Consider the following 21,273-nt stretch of genomic DNA (forward strand, 5'->3'; position numbering starts at 1 on the left):
AATGATGTGATCCCATTATCAAATGACAACTCATGCCTATGGTTAGGAAACCTTAACCATCTGTTGATCAATGAGCTAGTCTAGTAGCTCACTAGGGATACGGTATTTGTTTATGTAACCACACACGTATTTAAGTTTCCGGTCAATACAATTCTAGCATGAATAATAAACCTTTATCATGATTAAGGAAATATAATAATAACCATTTTATTATTTCCTCTAGGGCATATTTCCATCAGACAGAAGCTTAAACCCGAGTAATGGGGTTGTTGGATATGGGAGTAAAGGGGACTTGTTACTTAATGCTATGGTTGGGTTTACCTTAATGATTTCTAGTAGTTGTGGATGCTTGATAGAGGTCCAATCATAAGTTCATGTGATCCAAGTACAGAAAGTATGTTAGTTCATGTCCCCCCTCATATATAATTGCAATAATGATTACCGATCTAGTTATCAATTGCCTAGGGACAAATCCGTCCCTTGTGTTACAACAAGCTTTTTACTAAACAACTAACTTTTATTATCTTGCAAATTACTCCTAGTTTTATTCTCGCAAAATACTTAGTTTTATTCCCGCAAATTAGTTTCATACTTGTTTTAGGTAAAGCGAACATTTGGTGTGCGTAGAGTTGTATCGATGGTTGATAGAACTTGAAGATAATATAAATTCTACCTTTAGCTCCTTGTTGAGTTCGACACTCGTATTTATCAAAAAAGCTACAATTGGTCCCCTACATTTGTGGGTTATCAAGATATTTTTCTGCTGCCGTTGCTGCAGATCAATAACGCGGGGTGAATATTCTCGTGTGTGCTTGTTGGCTTTATCACTAAGTACATTTTATTTCTGTTCTTGTTTTCTATCTTTAGTTATGGGTAAGAAATGCAAAATACAAAACAAATTAGTTGTACTTTCTAACCCAGTGGTTGAGGAACCACCCAAAATCTACCATACCGCTGAAGCTTTTTACTTGGATCATCTTCGATCCATTTGTGCTCGTGCTGGAAACCCAACTAGCCTAGTTGAGGGAAATCATGAGATGAGCATGCTTATTTTTGCATTACCTCTTATCTCAAAAAGGAAAACTCTGATGGGATCAAATTAATTGTTTGCATTGTTATGCTTGGAATTTATGTGAAATACATTATTTTACTTGTTGTTCTCAAGATCCTAAAAACACCCTCCCTTCCAATGTGATTTTAAGGATAATGGAATCTTATCTTCTTATGCCAAAGGTGTTTATAATTACCATGATATTGTACAAATTGCAGAATTTGTTTCTTTTAGGGGTGCCTATGAAATTGCTTCTTTGATTGAAAAGTATGATGCTACTCTTTACAAATCTGAAAATTTTACCATACTTAAATATTGCTATGAAAACTATGCTTCTAATGCTTATGTTAAAGAATATATTGAGGAAGCCTCCTTTCTCCAAGAAGAGACTAACATTTTGCAGGAATCTATGGAAGAAGAAATTGTTGAAACTGTGAGCTCATTAGATGAAAAAGATGACGAGGAGAGCTAAGAACAAAAGGAGGAAGAGCGGATTGATCACTTGTTCCCACCTTCTAATGAGAGTAACTCTTCAACTCATACATTGTTTAATTTCCCTTCATGCTTACTGAAGGATGAATGCTATGATCCCGTTGATTCATTTGAAACATCCCTTTTTGATGAACTTGATGCTTTCTATGCTTGTGGCCAAGATGCCAATTTGAATTATGCTTATGGATATGAACTTGCTATAGTTCCTTATGTTAAGAATGAGATTGTTGCTATTGCACCCACACATGATAGTGCTATTATCTTTTTGAATTCTCCCAGCTACACTATATCAGAGAAGTTTGCGCTTATTAAGGATTATATTGATGGGTTGCGTTTTACCATTACACATGATGATTTTGATGAATATAATATGCATGTGCTTGATGCTCCTAATTGCAATTATTATGAGACATGAACTACATCTCCACCTCTCTATGTTTCCAATACGATAAAATTGCAAGAAACTGTTTATACTATGTATTGGGCTTTATTATGTGTGCATGAATTGTTCTTTTATGACATGCTGATGCATAGGAAGGGAGTTAAACTCCGTTGTTATGTGATATATGTTGCTTGATGCTCACTACTAAATTATGAATCATTGTTAATTAAAATTGACTTTGATATACCTTGGGATCCAGGTGGATCAATTACTTGAGCACTTTATGCCTAGCTTAATGGCTTTAAAGGAAGGGCTGCCTGGCAGACAACCCAGGAGTTTTTATTCTGTTGTGTGCTTTTAAAAAGTTTAAAAACAAAAATATATAGATGGGACATAAAACTCTTCAAAAATAAAACTGAAAGTGAGAAAGATGAGCACCGTTGAAGTGGGGGATATCCTTGAACTTTGTTCACGACCATGGAAACTTTGTGAACCTTGATTACAAAAAAAATCAAAAAATAATTATCCCCTTGTACAAATCCATTGTATTATAAAAATAATGTGGCAAGATTTACCTTTAGGATGTTTAAATTGCTTGTTTGGTATGTGCATGGCAAAAACATAAACTTTTGTTGTAGTGCTTGAATTATGATAATTTACTGGAACATGCAATTTTTTGAAAATTTTACACAGTAATTATATGCAAATGTTTTAGTATGTCCTGATTTTTCATAATTTTTGAGTTACAGAAGTATGCATACCATCTGCATCTTTAGAAATTGTCCTGTTTTCATAGATTGTTGTTATATTTTCTTTATTTGCTTATGTTTGAAATCTTGTTGAGCCTCGTTGATTTGGGAGCCATAGAATTGTAATAGCATATAGTGGGTAGTGTTTTATTATAATTATATAATAATGTTACAGCAGGACACGATGGGATTTGATGTTATATGTACTAACCCCTCTAATAAAAAAGTTCAGTTAAGTTTTGTGTGAATGAAGTGTTCGAAGATCGAGGAGCTATCAATATGAGTAGAATAGGAAAGGCAAGAGTTTAAGCTTGGGCATGCACAAGGCACCCCAAGTAAATATTCAAGGAGACTCAAGCATCTAAGCTTGGCGATGCCCCATAAGGCATCCTATCTCTCTTCTTCGCTTCGCCAATTATCATTGTGCTTTTTATTTTTCTTTTAGTATTGCACAATGATGGTATGAGATAGTCCTTGGTTGATTTATATAATGCTCTTTGCACTTCACTTATATCTTTTGAGTATGGCTTTATAGAATGCTTGACGTGCTTCACTTATATCGTTTGAAGTTTGGATGCATGTTTCTCTACATTTAGAAAACCGTTATTTGTAGAATGCTCTTTTGCTTCACTTATATTTATTAGAGTGTGGTCTTTTATAGAAAGAATTAAACTCTCATGCTTCACTTATATCTATTTAGAGAGTCAACGGGAATTGGTCATTCACATGGTTAGTCATAAAATCCTACATAAAACTTGTAGATCACTAAATATGATATGTTTGATTCCTTGCAATAGTTTTGCGATATTAAGACAGTAATGTGTGGGTGTACTAGTGGATGATTGTGCTTTAGTAAAAATATCAATGTTAAGGTTTGTGATTCCCGAAGCATGCACGTATAGCTCTAGTTTTGCGATGAAGTTGGAGCATAATTTATCCTTGATTGAAATCATTTGTGTTGTTATAATCGAGAATGCATGATGGTTAATTCATACCAACCTCCTACCTAGGGGCATGCAAGTAGTACTTTTCTTCGAGGGATAATAGGCTTTCACAATAAGTCTGTGAGTTCGTTATGACTAATGCGAGTCCATGGATTATACACACTCCCACCTTCCCGCAATTTGCTAGCCTCTTCGGTACCGTGCATTCTCATCTCGAGAGTTGGTGCAAACTTCACGAATGCATCCAAACCCCATGATATGATACGCTCTATCACACATAAGCCTCCTTATATCTTCCTCAAAACAACCACTATACCTACCTATTATGGCATTTCCATAGCCATTCCGAGATATATTGCCATGCGACTTCCACCGTTCTGTTCTTATGACATACATATTCATTGTCATATTGCATTGCGATCTCCGGGAATATAAGAAATTGTTTTCGGCCAGAAAATAGGAACGCGAAAGAGAAGAGAACGGAGAGAGAGACCCAATCTCGGAGGGGGTTTTGCCCTCTGGAAGCCATGGCAGCCATGGACTGATTGCTTATATCTGCGTTGGTATTTCCCCGAAGAGGAGAGGATGATGCAGCACAACAAAGGTAAGTATTTCCCTCAGTTATGAAACCAAGGTTATCAATCTAGTAGGAGAACCAAGCAACACTATGTAAATGGTACCTGCACACCAAGGTTATGAAATTCTTAGCAATTTTGTGCACATAGGGATTTGAAGAATAATGCACATGTTCATCAGATCGTTGTTTGTTTCCCTGTATTGAAGTGTTAGCACGAGCATGAGTTGGCCTGCGTCCATTTGACAACTTTGGTCCAGATGAAGAATTTGCCCTGGGGTTGTTCCTTTTATTCGGTGGTGTCATGATGACATTCACCTGAAGATTTTGAAGAACAATTTTGGGCACCCAGATTTTCTTCACTGGGGAACCATTCCTGCAGTTAGTACCAACAGATCTAGCAAATACTTCTCCATTCTAATTTTCGAATAGCTTATAGTTGGAGTCAAATGACACATCAAAAGAATGTGGAGTATCATAGTTATAGCCAGATAGAGTGGATGGATCAACTGGAGGTCCTTTTGCGGCAACCCATGTGGTTTTGGGATACTGCTCAGGTTTCCAATACGATCCATTAGCGTTCAAATTTCTCTCAAAAGCAATACCCTCTTTCCTAGGGCTCCTGTTTAGAATCTGCTTCTTGAGCACATCATAGAGTTTGGTGCCCTTTGAGGCTTTTGTACATGCCTGTGACGTAAAATTCCTTCAGACCTGCATTTTCATCAGTAACACTTGTGGTCTCCTCAGATGAGGGGATTGAAACCATAGAGATATTTGAAGAAATAGCAGTAGTTGAAGCATTTGAACATTCAGCTAAAGAATTTGCATTATCATGATCAAGGCATTTTAAGCATCACAAATTCTTCCTGAGTAGCGTTGGTTTGTTGGGAGAGTAATGAATCATTGTCTTTTGGAAGATCATCATGAGACACTCTCAACTTTTCGAGTTCTTGCTTCCTTTGAAGAAATTCATAGGACAACTTCTCATGTGCAGCTGAGAGGGCCACATGACGACTTTCAAGTTCGTCATATTTTGACTAGAGACGCTCAAGGTCTTCAGTCAAAATTTGAGACCGTCCCATTTCATCGTTCAACAGGTCGTCACTTTTATCAAGCAGTTTGCGAATCCTTTCCATGGCAGTTTGTTGCTTTGCAACCATGTTAGCAAGTTTGGAGTAGCTAGGAGTCATGTTTTCATTAGATTCACCTTCACTTGAAGAAGATGCGGGTTGTTTGAGTACCTTGACACCTTTGGCCATGAGGCATGTTGCTGAGGATGATGAATCTAGATCAAATTGCATGGAATTCAGGGATTCCTTGATCTCAAGGAACCAGGGATCCTGACACATGCGGTGTCCTTCATAGACATCAGAGATCCTGTCCCAAATGAGCTTCGCATTTGCCAGATGCATGATCTGCCTGAACTCATCTCTGGATAGACTGGAGAAGATGACATCCTTTGCCCGCATATCTAGCTGAGTGTACTTGTGAATGTCATCAGCATTGGCCATCTTGCATATATCAATCAATCATATCTCAGTGACGTTCCAAAGATCATTGTTCATGGATAGGAGACACTTCCTCATCATGACTTTCCACTTGGGATAGTCATAGACATCAAAGATGGGGCATGCAGCGGACACTTTCTTCATACCCGAGGTCAACATAACTAAAACTCCAAGTGGTTAAGGCAAAATCACACAGAAAAAGGGAGTAGCTTTCTCTCATACCAATTGAAAGCATAGGTTATCTCCCAGACAGGGGTGAATGGGAGATTTTTAGAAATTTGTCAAACTCTGAAGAATTTGACGAAGATCACAGTGAAGAAATAGAAACACAGGGTAAACTAAGTAATTACAGAATCAGAGTACATGCAATCAGGATACGTAAGAGTGAAAAACATGTAATCATACACGCATAAAGAATATGAACTGAGGAAATGAAAGATAGCGTGATGAAATTCTTTAGTTCAAATTCGTCAGAGGACAGGTCACAAATTCTTCAGCAACGGAATAATATAAGGGAGGGTGATGAATTTGAAACCAGGTTGGCTCGGTGAAGACAATGGAATTTGGTAGACCAATTTCAGTTGCTACATCAACTGTACATCTGCTGTACATCTGGTTGAGGCGACTAAGTCGCAACTCAGAGGACACACAGTCCTTACCGTATTCCTCTTGAGCTAAGGCCCGCAGACCTCGCCCAATCACTCGTGGTAAGTCTTCAAGATAGACTTCCAAAATCTTCACAGACTTGTTCACCGTGTAACGCCCCAGACACACCCGCTGGTGGTCGTTACTCCTGGCGGGATGTAGATTGGCCCCACAGATCAATACTAGTCTTTTCTGCGCAATTTGTCCTCACTCGTGCACACCCGGGAGCAACTTCCCGGTCGGTCACCCATCCTGAAATTACTCCAAGCTGAGCATGCTTAACTTTGGAGTTCTGTCCGAATGGGCTCCCGGAAAAGAAGGAATTTCTTATTGATATGAGTAGCCTATCATCCCTAATAAGCCAGGCTATCATATACACCCCCACTCAGAGGAACTGACGTCCTCGTCGGGCCACAGGAACGTTCTCTCTTGGCACATACGTCTGTGCATCCAGTCCGGTACATGTGCCATGTCGTGTGCCATGACAGGTCACAAACATCATGAACAACATGACTGCGCACCTGTCCGCAAACATCCGTGTATCCGCAAGGGTCGGCTCTGATACCAACTTGTAACGCCCGGACACACCCGCCGGTGGTCGTTACTCCTGGCGGGATATAGACTGGCCCCATTGATCATTACTAGTCTTTTCTGTACACTTTGTCCTCACTCGTGCGCACCCGGGAGCAACTTCCCGGTCGGTCACCCATCCTGAAATTACTCCAAGCTGAGCACGCTTAACTTTGGAGTTCTGTCCGGATGGGCTCCCGGAAAAGAAGGAATTCCTTATTGATATGAGTAGTTTATCATCCCTAATAAGCCAGGCTATCACACACCCGCACACCATAATGACTCTTTGTGTACTCAGAACTTGACGCCTAACCGTCTGGAAGAATGACAGTCTTCAAAGGTAACAGGCGTCAGATCACACAGGTCAATCTCTTCAGTGACGCTCAATCACTTTGGCTCTGGGTTTTTCCTCACTTAGGATACTCTCAAAGTCGTCAGAGGATGGGTTGCTCTCTTATGATAAGTGAAAAGTTCTCTCTGAGCAGCAAACCAACAAGTGGTTGTGGGCGTGTCTATTTATAGCCAAGGTCAACCCAACATGAATTGTCATAAATGCCTTTCTCTGATTCAACCGTTGTCAGGATAAGGATCCACTCAACAGCTGGCACGCGACGCAACGACGGTCGGAATTTGAACTCTCAAATTTATCGGGCACTCATTTTCCTCACTTTTAGGCAGATTGTACTGGCGAACTCCTAACTCCTCAGCGTGACCAAATTCGTCAGCGACCAGATGAACTTCGTCAGTGTCGCTAGCAAATGCGTTAGCTGTACTCGAGATTTCCAAAGGCTTCACTCGAATTGGCTTTTGTGTATGGGTTTGAGTAAGTTTGAGCATCACTTTGGAAATGTGAAATATGTGTCACCTAGACTGCCTTTAACAGTATGGTTTTTCCTATGACTCAAATAAGAAGAAAAGAAACTATGAAAACAAAGTCTTCAAGATTCAAAGTCTTCACATCAATTTCTTCGAAGGACGTACCAATTTCATCACCAAATTCTTCACTTCAAGAAATCCATTTATAGGGGTCGTCTTCCATGTGTTAAACCAAATCTTCAGGGACTCTATTACCTGTGTATACTCACAAACACATTAGTTCCTCAACCTATTTGTCTTCCATACTCCAAAACCACTAAGGGGGCACTTGATGCACTTACAGTTCTGCTCCGGTTCTCTTCTATTTTTTATCTCTGTTCTTTCTTATGGGTTTGTTTCTTTCTTCACAACTTTTGTTTTTTTCTTCCATGTGTTTATCACTGCTTTCTTCTTTTTATTTTTACTGGTTTTTTCTTTTCTTTCGTCTTTCTTCGGTTTTCTATTGTTTTGTTCTCTCTTTATTTGTTTTCCCTTTCCTATTTTCTTTACTTTCCTTCGATTTTATTATTTCTTTCTTAGTTTTCCTCAATTTCGTTTGTTTTTCTTGGTTTGCTCATGGGTTTTTACGGGTTTCCTCGGAATTTCTATTTCTGGTGTATTTCTTTCTTCCGTTTGTTAGGTTTTCACCATTTTTATTTGTTTTTTTCTTGTTCTTGAACACATGCCTACATTTTTCCTCACATTTGTATATTTTACGTAGTCATCATTAAATATATTTTTACAAGTTTTACATTTTTTGTAAACATGATTAATATTTTTAAAAATTTATCTTTGATGACATATTTTCTTAACCATGTATATTTGGATATATATGCGGAACATTTTTTAATACTCCATCAGTTTCGAATTATAAAACTTTTTAGAGATTTTAATACAAACTACATATAGATGTATTTTAGAGTGTAGATTCACTCATTTTGCTCCATATATTATCCATATTGAAACCTTTAAAATGGCTTATATTTAAGAACGGAGGGGTACATATTTACAAATTTTTAAATATATGATTAACATTTTTTATACGCGATTAACATTTTTATATTTTTATATTCAATTTCTTTAATGCACTCTATATTTCTGTATACAAAAGAAACATTTTTTGTAGACGTTTAACATTTTTAAGGTTTTTGTGTTTGATGATTACATGTTTCATACACATTGTACGTTTTCTGTATATGCCAGGAACATTTTTCTATACGTTTAAAATCTTTGAAAATATTGTTAACACTTTTTTTATATACAATCAGTTTTTTTTAATTTATGTTTTTATGTTCAATTTTTTAATACACATTCCATATTTTTGGTATAGATGATGAACATTTTTTGTACATGTTTAGCAATTGTTTAAAATATATACTAACACCTTGAAACATATAGGTTTGGACGTATACTTTCTCCATACACTTTATACATTTTTATCGATTTGTAATAGTTTTTATACACATGTTTAATATTTTGTAAATATATGATTAACATTTTAAAAATATTTTTGTGTTTACTTTTTTCCATACGGATTGTATATTTTTTGTATACATTTTCATGTACACAGAAAAGATTTTTTCTATACAGACTTAATATTTTTCAAATGCATGATTAATATTTTTCAAAAATGTAGGTGAAGTTTATTTTTGTAATATGTAGGTGAAGTTTATTTTTGTAATATGTATATGTTTAGAATATTTAGAAGTATATCAAAAGTGAAAACAAATCAAAAAATAAAGTAAAACGTGGAAAAAAGAGAGGCAGTGGTCTCTCACGCGTCTGGGCCGGAATAGTCCGGCGCTGGCCTTCAGGCGAGGCGCTCTGTCTCGCGTGAAACAAGACATATACGGCATTCCCTATTTGGCGCTGCAGGCGCCCGTTATTCATTCCGAGCAAAGCGCAGTAACCACTAGGCCATCTCGATTGATTGTGCAGACTCACATCGCTTTTACCATTATCCTCTACAGTTCGCGAAACTTTATTCTCTTATTATTATTTTTATTTTTTCTGGGAACTGTTTTGGTCAGCTTTTTTTCCTCATTATTTCCTTTTTGCTAAATGCATGAACTTTTTATTCCAATTCGTGATTTTGTTTTTCAAAATCAATGAACATTTCTTCAAGATTGATTATCGTTTTTTTGAAATCGATGTACTCCCTTTATTTTTATATACAAGACCACTATGGAATATACATTTTGCATCTATACAAGGCCACCAACAGTAATCGAAGCAAAAATTAATGCTATTTTATCATACTAGCAACATGTTTAATAGTTGTATGCATGTAGTCATAATAACAACCAGCTACTTCCTCCACTCAGAGTTCTTGTATGCACGTAAACGAAAAGAAAAGCTGACTTGCAAAGCAAGCATTAAATTTTATATTGGTACCTGTAATTTGAGTTTGTGGCCTTGTATATAAAAATGGAGGGAGTACTTTTTTACAAAACTAATGAACTTTTTTTCGAAATCAATGAACATCTTTCCAAATTTGATGAACTTTTTTCAAAATCGATGAGCTATTTTCTTATTCATGATTTGTTTCTCCAAAATCGATGAAGTTTTTTTTCAAAATCGATGAACTTTTTCCAGAATCGATGAACTCTTTTTCAAATTCGATGAGCTTTTTTAAAATTTGATGAAATGTTTTGAAATCTTGATTTTACAAAAAAAATTGATGAACTCTTTCCATTTTTGCGATTTTTTTCAATTGATACAAACCTTTTTGATTTTTTTTATTTCTCTTAGTTCGTGTTTTTTGTGAATGCTTTTTAAAATGTATTTATTGAAATATAATTATGGTGAGCATATAATACTAGTATATGTTTAATTTTTGTACTTAATGAATGGTCAAATGCGATCTGTTTCCATTAGTAATCAACAAACCGAGCATGTCCTAGTGGTTAATGCTTGTGGGCAATTAGTTTCATGTTTGGAGTTCAAATCTCGCTTCTCCTGATTAAACGTGTTGAGCGCTTAAGGCGCCGAATAGGAGCTCCCGACATAGACGCACCCATTGGATGGTCAGGCAAGTATTCTGGGCTGGCTCGAGGTAATCCTGCAACCCATTATTAATGAAGCAGATTAGGGAACACTATTGAAGCTTACTTGCACTTAGATGCGCATGTTTTTATGTAATTGTTCAGACTTAAATTAAGGATGTGTGTCATAGATTGGAGTTCTTTTTTTGAAACGCGGCAAAAGAGATTACCTGGTTATATTAATAGACAAGATAGAGCGGAGTTCTAGTTATATGCACTGGTACTTGTTTTGTCAGCAAAATTACCTGAATTTAATTGCTTCTCAAGTTTCAGGACCTGAAAACTGTGTAATCATCTTTTGCCATCACTTTCGAGATGATATCTCCTCAGTTTTGAATTGCCGTTATGTTTTATGTTGTAACTGTTGCATCACAGAAGTTCATCTTAGGTCATTGAACTCATAATAATGGTCACATTTCCAGGTGCTGCAAAATGACAATGTCTCCCCATGTAAGCAAGCAGTTCCATCAAGTAATTCTGAAAGGCAAAGCCAACAGTCTGGTGACTTACAAATCTCTTTCTTTATTCATCCCCCCAATAAAATTTGATGGTGATTTGCCGTGCTTTCCATAGTGAAATGCAAAGTAACAATGAGTTTCGCAGGCCAAGGAGATAACATGGAAAGGGAAGCTGGAGCGGAAACAACTGATGGAATGACAACGATCTTCAGTAAGCTCTCGAGGACCAAGGATGGACGGATAGTCGACTTACTTTGTGATAATGGTGGTGCAGCAAAAGCTGTTAACAGTAGTATTCTGAGAACGGACAAAGATACTCATGGTGTAAAAAATCATCACGAGAAACGGATGGAGCAAATGTATTCAAGTTCTCAAATAAAGAATTTGTCAGGCTTAAACACCAGCCAGCAGCTGCATAAAATCATTTCTAGCATGAATCTAGCTAATTGCCAGCTGAAACAAGGAGGAAGCGTACCCAAGTATGGAATGAGCAGTGAAGCTGAAACTTCGGCTGACGATATAATGAGAAAAATCACATGTGGTGAAATGATCAACAACAGGGATGAGCATCAACAGCAAAACCCGGTTGCAGATACAAGATGCACACAGTCGATTCTAGGTGGAAGCTCAGTTATGGCTGGAAGCAAAGATTGTTCACAAGCTTCCTATACTGAAAATCTGAGGAAACTCTCTAGCGATGAATCGATGCAGCCTCGTAGTAAAAAACTTAAGAGTGACGCAATGCTCTCCGATGGCAATGGTCTAGATGACATAGCAGATGATTTCCTCGGTGATCACAATTCGATCAGGAAGCTCGAGCATCAGCAAAAGGACATCCATGGCACAAGTGTGGGTATCCTCCAGCCAACTCAAGAAAATTGCTCAATGTCTGCCACCGGCGGAACATTACCTTCCAGTCATAAGATGGTTTCAGTGGCTTCTGTACCAGAATGGACTGATGAGCAGCTTTCTAACTTTTTGATGACTATTGACACCAGAGTGCATATTTCATCTAGTGGCTGGCTAGCTTTTTATAGCCAGTTTGATGTTATCTCAAGTGTGCGACAAAGTTTTGGCATGTTAGTTGTACATAGTTATAGTCTAGAAGATAGTTAACGCCTCAAGGTTGTGACTCACGTGTTCGCAGCGATGTGCCTCAGTGACTTGAAACTCCTCCATACCAAATGACAGCTTGTAGATCTGTAAGGTGAAAGTTGAAGGGTGTTATTGTTACATGCTGCTCCTAGAATGAAATTATTGGAAGTGGACCGTCATTATGCAGGCCAAACCGAAGGGCTAAGTGGTGCTGAAAACACTCCTCGGGCTTCTTAGAAATCTTTGAAAGGCGCAGGATTTCAGAGATCGACGACTTTCCCCATGATAGAAGTAAGAAGCAAAGAGTCGTAACTTAAAAGAGAAAAAAAGTGATCGCCCAACATTTCAGTCGTTTTGTTTCCCGTTCTCTGATCCTGTTTCAGTGTTGTACACCGGACAGGCCCGCCACATTCAGTCCACATCTCTCATGTGCAACCTTACTGACTTTGCAACAAGCAAGATATCGACTTACAACAACATCACCCAGTTTAGTTAAGATCAAAGAGAAGACATGTTCTCCTAGCTCACAACAAATATGCTCCCTAGACCTCGTCCTCGATTCAACAGTCCACGCAAGGACATCAAATACAAAATGTGTCCATGTAGGAGTCGTTACAACTACCAACAAGAAGAGTTCACACACGTTCAATCAATAGGTGAACGCCACTAACAATGAGTACAACGCTAGAATTGTCGAAGGAAAATCACTATCAGTTCATAGGGTGGTCGTGCTTGCGATGAAAAAGGGCTAGACGGGCGGTGGCCAAGGTTAGGGAGGAGTATGCCTTGTTCGCGCGTTTGTTTGTGACTGGTGTGGTATAACAAGAGCATGTTCTTGTTTTACCATTTGCTTGTACTAGATGATACCCTGCGCGTTGCTGCAGGAACTCTTAGTCCTATGCGCATGAGAATACATAAGTTGACTAAATTTGTTCGCATGGTAGGTCTCTTATATATAGGAGAAAAAACTGCAATATACATAGTACTTGGAGTATAGTTGTAAAGATAGCAAAGTGTATCATTACTTTTACTAAATACAGTGATATGACATAAGTGATCTCATAGGAATAAATAATTCTAATGTATATAAGCAAATTAAGAAAAGATATGGAATAGAGACGCCATGAAAGGTTATGTACATATTGCCATTTTGAGATACTTCTTGTGTATTATGTTAGACTCTTGTTGTAAATCAATTTTATGCATGTCAGCACATAAGTTCTACAAAGTATAGCCAAGTAGTTCATATCAACAATTGTAAAAATTGGTGTTACATTAAATAGTTGTATCTTCTCATAACCATAATATGAGATAACAAATAATTGGAAACAATGCTCTAGAAACATCGCAGGTAGTAGGGCCTCGTCTTCGTTAATCAAACAAAGTCTATAGTAGCAAAATAAAATAAAATAAGGTGCTTGGAAGAAGCAATGATGAAGATGATTGCAACATCTGAGTCACCTGGTACTTGAGCGGGAAAAGGACTATACCTATGTGTAGCTGAAGGTTTGTTAAAATGTATAGCTGAAGGTAAAAAGTTGAGGGAAGTGTCTGCATTTCATGCATATTTTTATATTCCGTATGAAGCATTAAGACAATTAGCGAGGGCACCACCCAAATAAAAACGACACTGGAAATAGCACCTTAACCTGTCAAATACTCCCAATACAAAAATAAATAAATTTGCAGGTGGTTTGGATCCACGCCCACAATCTCATAGGAATAAATATATTTTGTCGAAGAAATCCAATTTTAGGGGTCGTCTTCCATGTGTTAAACCAAATCTTCAGGGACTCTATTACCTGTGTATACTCACAAACACATTAGTTCCTCAACCTATTTGTCTTCAATACTCCAAAACCACTAAGGGGGCACTTGATGCATTTACAATTCTGCTCCGGTTTTCTTTTTTTTATCTCTGTTCTTTCTTATGGGTTTGTTTCTTTCTTCACAACTTTATTTTTTTCTTCCCTGTGTTTATCAATGCTTTCTTCTTTTTAGTTTTTTACTGATTTTTTCTTTTCTTTCGTCTTTCTTCGGTTTTTAATTACTTTGTTCTCTCTTTTTATTTGCTTTTCCCTTTTCCTTTCCTGTTTTCTTTACTTTCCTTCGATTTTATTATTTCTTTCAAAGTTTTCCTTAGTTTCGTTTGTTTTTCTTGGTTTGCTCATGGGTTTTTACAGGTTTCCTCGGAATTTCTGTTTCTGGTGTATTTCTTTCTTCCGTTTGTTAGGTTTTCACTGTTTTTATTTGTTTTTTCTTGTTCTTGAACACATGCCTACATTTTACTCACATTTGTATATTTTACGTAGACATCATTAAATATTTTTTACAAGTTTTACATTTTTCGTAAACATGATTAATATTTTAAAAATTGATCTTTGATGACATATTTTCTTAACCATGTATATTTGGGTATGTATGCGGATTTTTTTAATACTCCCTCCATTTCTAATTATAAACCTTTTTAGAGATTTTAATACAGACTATATATAGATGTATATAGATATATTTTAGAGTGTAGATTCACTCATTTTGCTCCATATGTTATCCATATTGAAACCTTTAAATGGCTTATATTTAAGAACGGAGGGGGTACATATTTACAAATTTTTAAATATATGATTAACTTTTTTTATACATGATTAACATTTTTATATTTTTTATATTCAATTTCTTTAATACACTCTATATTCTGTATACAAAAGAAACATTTTTTGTAGACGTTTAACTTTTTTAATAATGTTTTAACATTTTAAAGGTTTTTGTGTTTGATGATTACACCTTTCATACACATTGTACGTATTCTGTATATGCCAGGAACATTTTTCTGCACATTTAAAATCTTTGCAAATATTATGAACACTTTTTTTATGTACAATCAGTTTTTTTTTCAAAATTTATGTTTTTACGTTCAATTTTTTAATACACATTCCATATTTTTAGTATAGATGATGTACATTTTTTTGTACATGTTTAGCAATTTTTTAAATATATACTAACACTTTGAAACATATAGGTTTGGATGTATACTTTCTCCATACACTTTATACATTTTTATCGATTCGTAATAGTTTTTATACACATGTTTAACATTTTTTAAATATATGATTAACATTTTAAAAATATTTTTATGTCTACTTTTTTTCCATACGGATTGTATATTTTTTGTATACATTTTCATGTACACCGGAAAGATTTTTTTATACAGATTTAATATTTTTCAAATGCATGATTAATATTTTTCAAAAATGTAGGTGAAGTGTATTTTTGTAATATATATCTTTAGAATATTTAGAAGTATATCAAAAGTGATTTTTTTTCAAAAAATGAAGTAAAACGTGGAAAATAAAGGCAGCGGTCTCTCGCATGTCTGGGCCGGAATAGTCCGGCGCTGGCCTTCAGGCGAGGCGGTCTGTCTCGCGTGAAACAAGACATATACGGCATTCCCTATTTGGAGCTGCAGGCGCCCGTTATTCATTCCGAGCAAAGCGTAGTAACCACTAGGCCATCTCGATTGATTGTGCAGACTCACATCGCCTTTACCAATTATTCTCTACAGTTCGCGAAACATTATTCTATTTTTCCTTTTTTTCTTTTTTCTGGGAACTGTTTTGTTCAGCTTTTTTTTCTCATTATTTTCTTCTTGCTAAATGCATGAACTTTTTATTGCAATTCGTGATTTCTTTCAAAATCAATGAACATTTCTTCAAGATTGATTACCATTTTTTGAAATCAATGTACTTTTTTACAAAATTGATGAACTTTTTTTGAAATCGATGAACTTTTTTCTAAATTTGATGAACTTTCTTCATTGTCGATGAACGTTTTTTCAAAATCGATGAACTACTTTTCTAATTCATGATTTGTTTCTCCAAAATCGATGAACTTTTTTTCAAAATCGATGAACTTTTTTTCAAATTTTATGAGCTTTTTTAAAATTTAATGAAATATTTTGAAATTTTGATTTTACAAAAAAATTGATGAACTCTTTCCTTTTTTGTGATTTTTTTCAATTGGTACAAACCTTTTTGAATTTTTTCTATTTCTTTCAGTTCGTGTTTTTTGTGAATGCTTTTTGAAATTTATTTATTGACATATAATTATGGTGAGCATATAATACTAGTATATGTTTAATTTTTGTACTTAATGAATGGTCAAATGTGATCGGTTTCCATTAGTAATTAACAAACCAAGCATGTCCTAGTGGTTAATGCTTGTGGGCAATCAGTTTCGCGTTTGGAGTTCAAATCCCACTTCTTCTGATTAAACGTGTTGAGCGCTTAAGGCGCCGAACAGGAGCTCCCGACATAGACGCGCCCTTTGGATGGCCAGCAAGTATTCTGGGCTGGCTCAAGGTAATCCTGCAACCGGATGATATAAGTGGGCTTTCTTTTCTTCCCAATTTTGTTCCAGGCTTCTTCTTTATATAAAGATAAAGAAGAAAAATGATCATGTGGGTGGTCGTGATCCTGAGAATTTATTTTGTCGCGATGCATCCTGTGGTCAGCCGTCCCCAAGAGTTCACATGCTGCAGAAACGATAATTACCTAACCCGACAAGCACTGAGGCACCGACGACAGGGCATGGTGATTCAGCCGTTGAACCCCAGATCTCTGCCGGGTCCGTCCAAATCACCCTTAGGGCCAGTTTTTTTAGACGATCCTACCAGAATCGCCCCCCCCCCCAGCTTCTCCCAGAATCACCACTTCATATGTTTTTTACAATCCTAAATAATTAGACCTTAATTAGATAGAATTGTAAAAAAAATATGAAGTGGCGATTCTGGAAGAAGCTGGGAAAGGGGGTGATTCTGGAAGAATCGTCGAAAAAAACTGGCCCTTAGCTTGAGCCAGTAGCCAGGCTCCTGCTACAGAGCATCATGTCCGAGCTGCAAACGGCCGCGTGCTAATTCCAATATGTTTAGGTCTCCATGTCGTCATGACAGCATGTACGTACCATAAGCTGATGGATGGGTTGCGTCTGATTTGCACGCACTTTACGTTAAGCCAAGGACAACGCTATGGCAATGCTCTGTCACCTGCACCTGCACCTGCGGCAATCTATTCTAGCTCATCGACTCAACTCCATCGAGAAATCTATAGCACTAAGAAGTTCAGGATTATTTTTTTTGAGAACCATGGCTACAACCTACACCATGGGGGGGACATATTCGTTCCTCACTACATCCCTCATGTCATTTGGTACATCAGCAAGGAACATAAAATCTCCTGAGACACGTGCGTTCGAGGCTAGCTCATGCGCGAGCCTGTTCTTTTCCCTTCTGACTGTGTTGATCTCTGCACTTGTGTAGCTCAAGAGGAGGGCCTTAGTTTCCGCAATCCATGCATGCCATGAGGATCTGCATTTCTCCTCCGCCTTCAGATCCCGAACGACTCCGGTGTTGTCCATCTCAAGGATCAAATTTCCAAAGTAATACTTTGCAAATTCAGATAATCCCAATGCCGCCGCTGCAGCCTCTGCCTCTTCTGCCGAACTGCAATTGAGAAGTCGCCGACCTACAGAAAGAAACACATGGCCCTTGTTGTCTCTCGCAACCGCTCCGCCCCACGCTTCTCCTGTTTCCTCCAGGAACGCCGCATCTGTGTTTAACTTTGCCCAGCCTGCTGGGGGTGCAGTCCAATGGCTAGGTCCAGTTATAGTCACTATGCTCGGTTTGGTCGGGAATAGAGACTGTTTATTCTTCTCACCTTCGTGCATCGGTTCGCGTGCAGCCAATCGGATCTCGTCATGGAGTCTGAGCAGGTATTGGACAGCACCTGACACCGTTTGTTTCCCATCACCATGGATCACATTGTTTCTTAGGTTCCAAGACTGCCACATGATTAGCATCAACTTAGTTCTGATCTCCTTATGCTGTCCCAGTAGCATCAGTTGTAGCCAATCCCCACCAGAGTATGTAAGTACAGATTCCCTAGGGATGTCCCAGTATGTCCTCATGGATTGGCGGAGGGCAACACTCCTCGTACATGCTATAATCGCATGGTACTCATCTTCCGTAGCTGTACCGCAAATTTCACATACATTGTCATCGGCTAGAGTCCTTCTGTAAGCATTGTGTTTGGTAGCGAGTGAATTTGTGGCTACTCTCCATCCGAATACCTTTATCTTCTCCGGTATATCTGCCTTCCAAATTGCATCCCATATGCTCCGGTCACCCGGATCTCTTGAGAAACTTGTTGCTATCTCCGTTCTATTTCTCTTGAGAGAATCAGCGAGCTTGTAGGCGCTTCTAACTGTGAAGGCACCTGACTTCTAGCTTGTAGGATTATTAATGTTAAACTATTACTTGGATCTCAAGTTAATTAGGAGTCCTAGTCGTTTTGTAATAGCCTTAGTCGGTTTGTACCCTCCTATATAACCTCGTGTATACGGCTGCAATTATATATATAAAAAACATAATTCTATTCAATCTTACATGGTATCAGATATTCAGTCCTAAGGTATGGCTCCGCTGCCCAAACATCCGCCGCCCGGCTACTTCGAGTGCCGGGCCGCCATCCTCGCCAAAGCCGCCGCTGTCGCCTCTTCGTCCACCCCTCCTCTAGCACCACCGCTGCCTCCCGCAATTTCCTTTATCGATACAATCGCCGATGTTAGCCCCTATATACTCCCTTCGTTTTTTTACTCCGCATATAAGATTTGGTCAAAGTCAAACTGCATAAAGTTTGACCAAATTTATATGAAAAAATATGAACATCTACAATACTAAAACTATATAGTATGAACATACGTTTCATGATGCATCTGATAATATTGATTTCATATTGTGAATGTTTATATTTTTTAATATAAACTTAGTCAAACTCTACAAAGTTTGACTTTGACCAAACCTTATATGCGGACTAAAAAGAAACGGAGGGAGTACCTATAACCCTTGATCTCAATTCCCACAACTACTATCATTGGCGCCACCTCTTCGACATCCATCTTGGACGATGCAATCTCTGTTCCCACGTTGGCGTCGGCTCCGTTCCGCAGCCTCACGATCCACAATGGGTCAAGGATGATCTTGCCATCATTCAATGAATTTACATGCGTGTCTCCATCGAGATTTTCAATCTTGTCTTCCGTGATGCTGCCGCCGCCGCCGATCTCTGGGCAGCCCTCCGACAGCTCTTCCAGGACAACGTTGATGCTCACACCAACATCCTCCACACCGAGCTCAGGAACACAATGCAAGGAGATACTTCTCTTAGCGTCTACTGCCAACGCCTCAAGGCCATCTCCGATGAACTTCGTGAACTCGGTGATCCAGTTGAAGACCGGCAGCTCATCAACATCCTCCTCGTCGGGCTCAGCGAGCAATTCGACAAGCAGTCCTCCTTCATCCCCATGACGCGGCCGCTTCCGTCCTTCGCCGAAGTGCGCTCCATGCTCCAGTGGGCCGATCGCGCCCAATCCAACATGGATGCTCGCCCTCAGCTCTTCACGGCCATCCCTCGCGCTCCACCACCACTGCCGCCGCCATCCTCACCTGTGGCGCCACCTCCAGGCTGGCATCCCAGCCCCAACTATCGCGGCAAGAACCCCATCTACAGGCCGCCTGCGACACGCTTGATGCCTCCTCCACCACCACCAACTACACGCGCTGTGACGGCTGCCAGCGCTTCTCCCGCGGCTCCAACCTACCATCCTTCGCATGATCCCTGGACAGGGCTCGTACAGGCGTGGCTCATGCCTTGGTCTGCTCCGTCTCCTCTCGGTGCTCCACCTGCATATACATGCGCTTGGTAGCCCGACGTTCATCCACATACTGGTGCTCCCGGGATTCTCACACCCTGATAGCCGACGCATGCATACCATGCTGCTCTAGTTTATGCTTCTTATGGCGCTCCATCACCTTACTACGCCGACGGAGGCCACTTCTACACGCCAACGCCGGCCCTCCTGCCTTCACTATCGTATCCGCCGGCTATGCAGTCTATACCATCATATCAGCCAGCCTTGCTGCCTACACCGACCTCAACTACAATGCCGAGCTGAGATCAAGCTGCTTTTCTACAGGCCATGAACAATTTTGTCTCTCAAGGCAACTCAGGTACGGATTGGATCTTTGATTCTGGTGCTTCCAGTCATATGTCTGCATCAAGTACTTTTCTGTCCTCTTGTACTCCATCTTCTTTCCAATCCATCACTCTTGGTGATGGTTCCACTATTCCAATTTATTGTGTTGGTCAGGCTCAACTTCCCTCTCCTAGTAAACCACTTCTTCTTCGTGATGTCCTTGTTGCTCCAACTCTCATCAAAAATTTACTTTCTGTTCGCGAATTCACTTGTGATAATTTAGTTTCTATAGAGTTTGACCCCTTTGGCTTATCTGTGAAGGACTATCAGACCAAGGCCGAGATCGCATGCTTCAATAGCTCCGGCGACTTATACTCTCTACATGGTGTTTCTGTTGCCGCACCTCTAACATGCATGATGGCGTCCGTTGATCTCTGGCATCAGCGTTTAGGACACCCCAACCTTGATGTTTGAGCTTCTGTTCTTAGTGAATTTTCCATACCTTGTAATAGAGATTCTCACGATTCCTCTTTTTGTGGGTCTTGTCAATTAGGCAAACATGTGCGCCTTCCTTTTAGCTCATCTAGCTCTTCTAGCACTTATCCTTTCGAATTAATACATTGTGATCTATGGACATGGCCCATTGCAAGTGTTTCTGGCTTTAAATACTATCTTGTTATACTAGATGATTTTACACACTTTGCCTAGACCTTTCCTCTTCACAACAAATCCGATGAACACATCCTCTTTCTCAATTTCCAGCGATATGTTTCTGTTCACTTCTTTCTCCCTATTAGCTTTATTCAATGTGATAACAGCCGTGAATTTGATAATCTTAAAAACCGTACTTTCTTCTTACAACATGGCATTCCTATTCG

The 21,273-nt window shown here is 38.7% G+C and overlaps 2 protein-coding genes across 2 annotated transcripts in view; one reads left to right on the forward strand and one right to left on the reverse strand.

The window, feature by feature from the left end:
- The window catches only part of LOC147979261 (uncharacterized), a 37,526-nt gene extending 24,663 nt beyond the window's left edge, over window positions 1–12,863 (forward strand). Inside the window, exons 2-4 of the mRNA XM_087515113.1 lie at window positions 11,237–11,315; window positions 11,418–12,329; window positions 12,751–12,863. Of these exons, the coding sequence (XP_087371239.1) occupies window positions 11,237–11,315; window positions 11,418–12,329; window positions 12,751–12,863 (1,104 nt within the window). The remainder of the gene's footprint in view (window positions 1–11,236; window positions 11,316–11,417; window positions 12,330–12,750) is intronic.
- Window positions 12,864–17,518: 4,655 nt separating this feature from the next.
- LOC147979262 (uncharacterized) lies at window positions 17,519–18,328 on the reverse strand. Its single transcript, XM_087515114.1, has one exon. It carries the CDS (start codon window positions 18,326–18,328, stop codon window positions 17,519–17,521), a length of 810 nt encoding a protein of 269 aa, XP_087371240.1.
- Window positions 18,329–21,273: the final 2,945 nt, after the last annotated feature.

The sequence above is a fragment of the Triticum urartu genome, chromosome 3A (assembly GCF_056163025.1).
Source record: "Triticum urartu cultivar PI428250 chromosome 3A, HENAU_Tu73, whole genome shotgun sequence".
In the NCBI taxonomy this organism is placed as follows: Eukaryota; Viridiplantae; Streptophyta; class Magnoliopsida; order Poales; family Poaceae; genus Triticum; species Triticum urartu.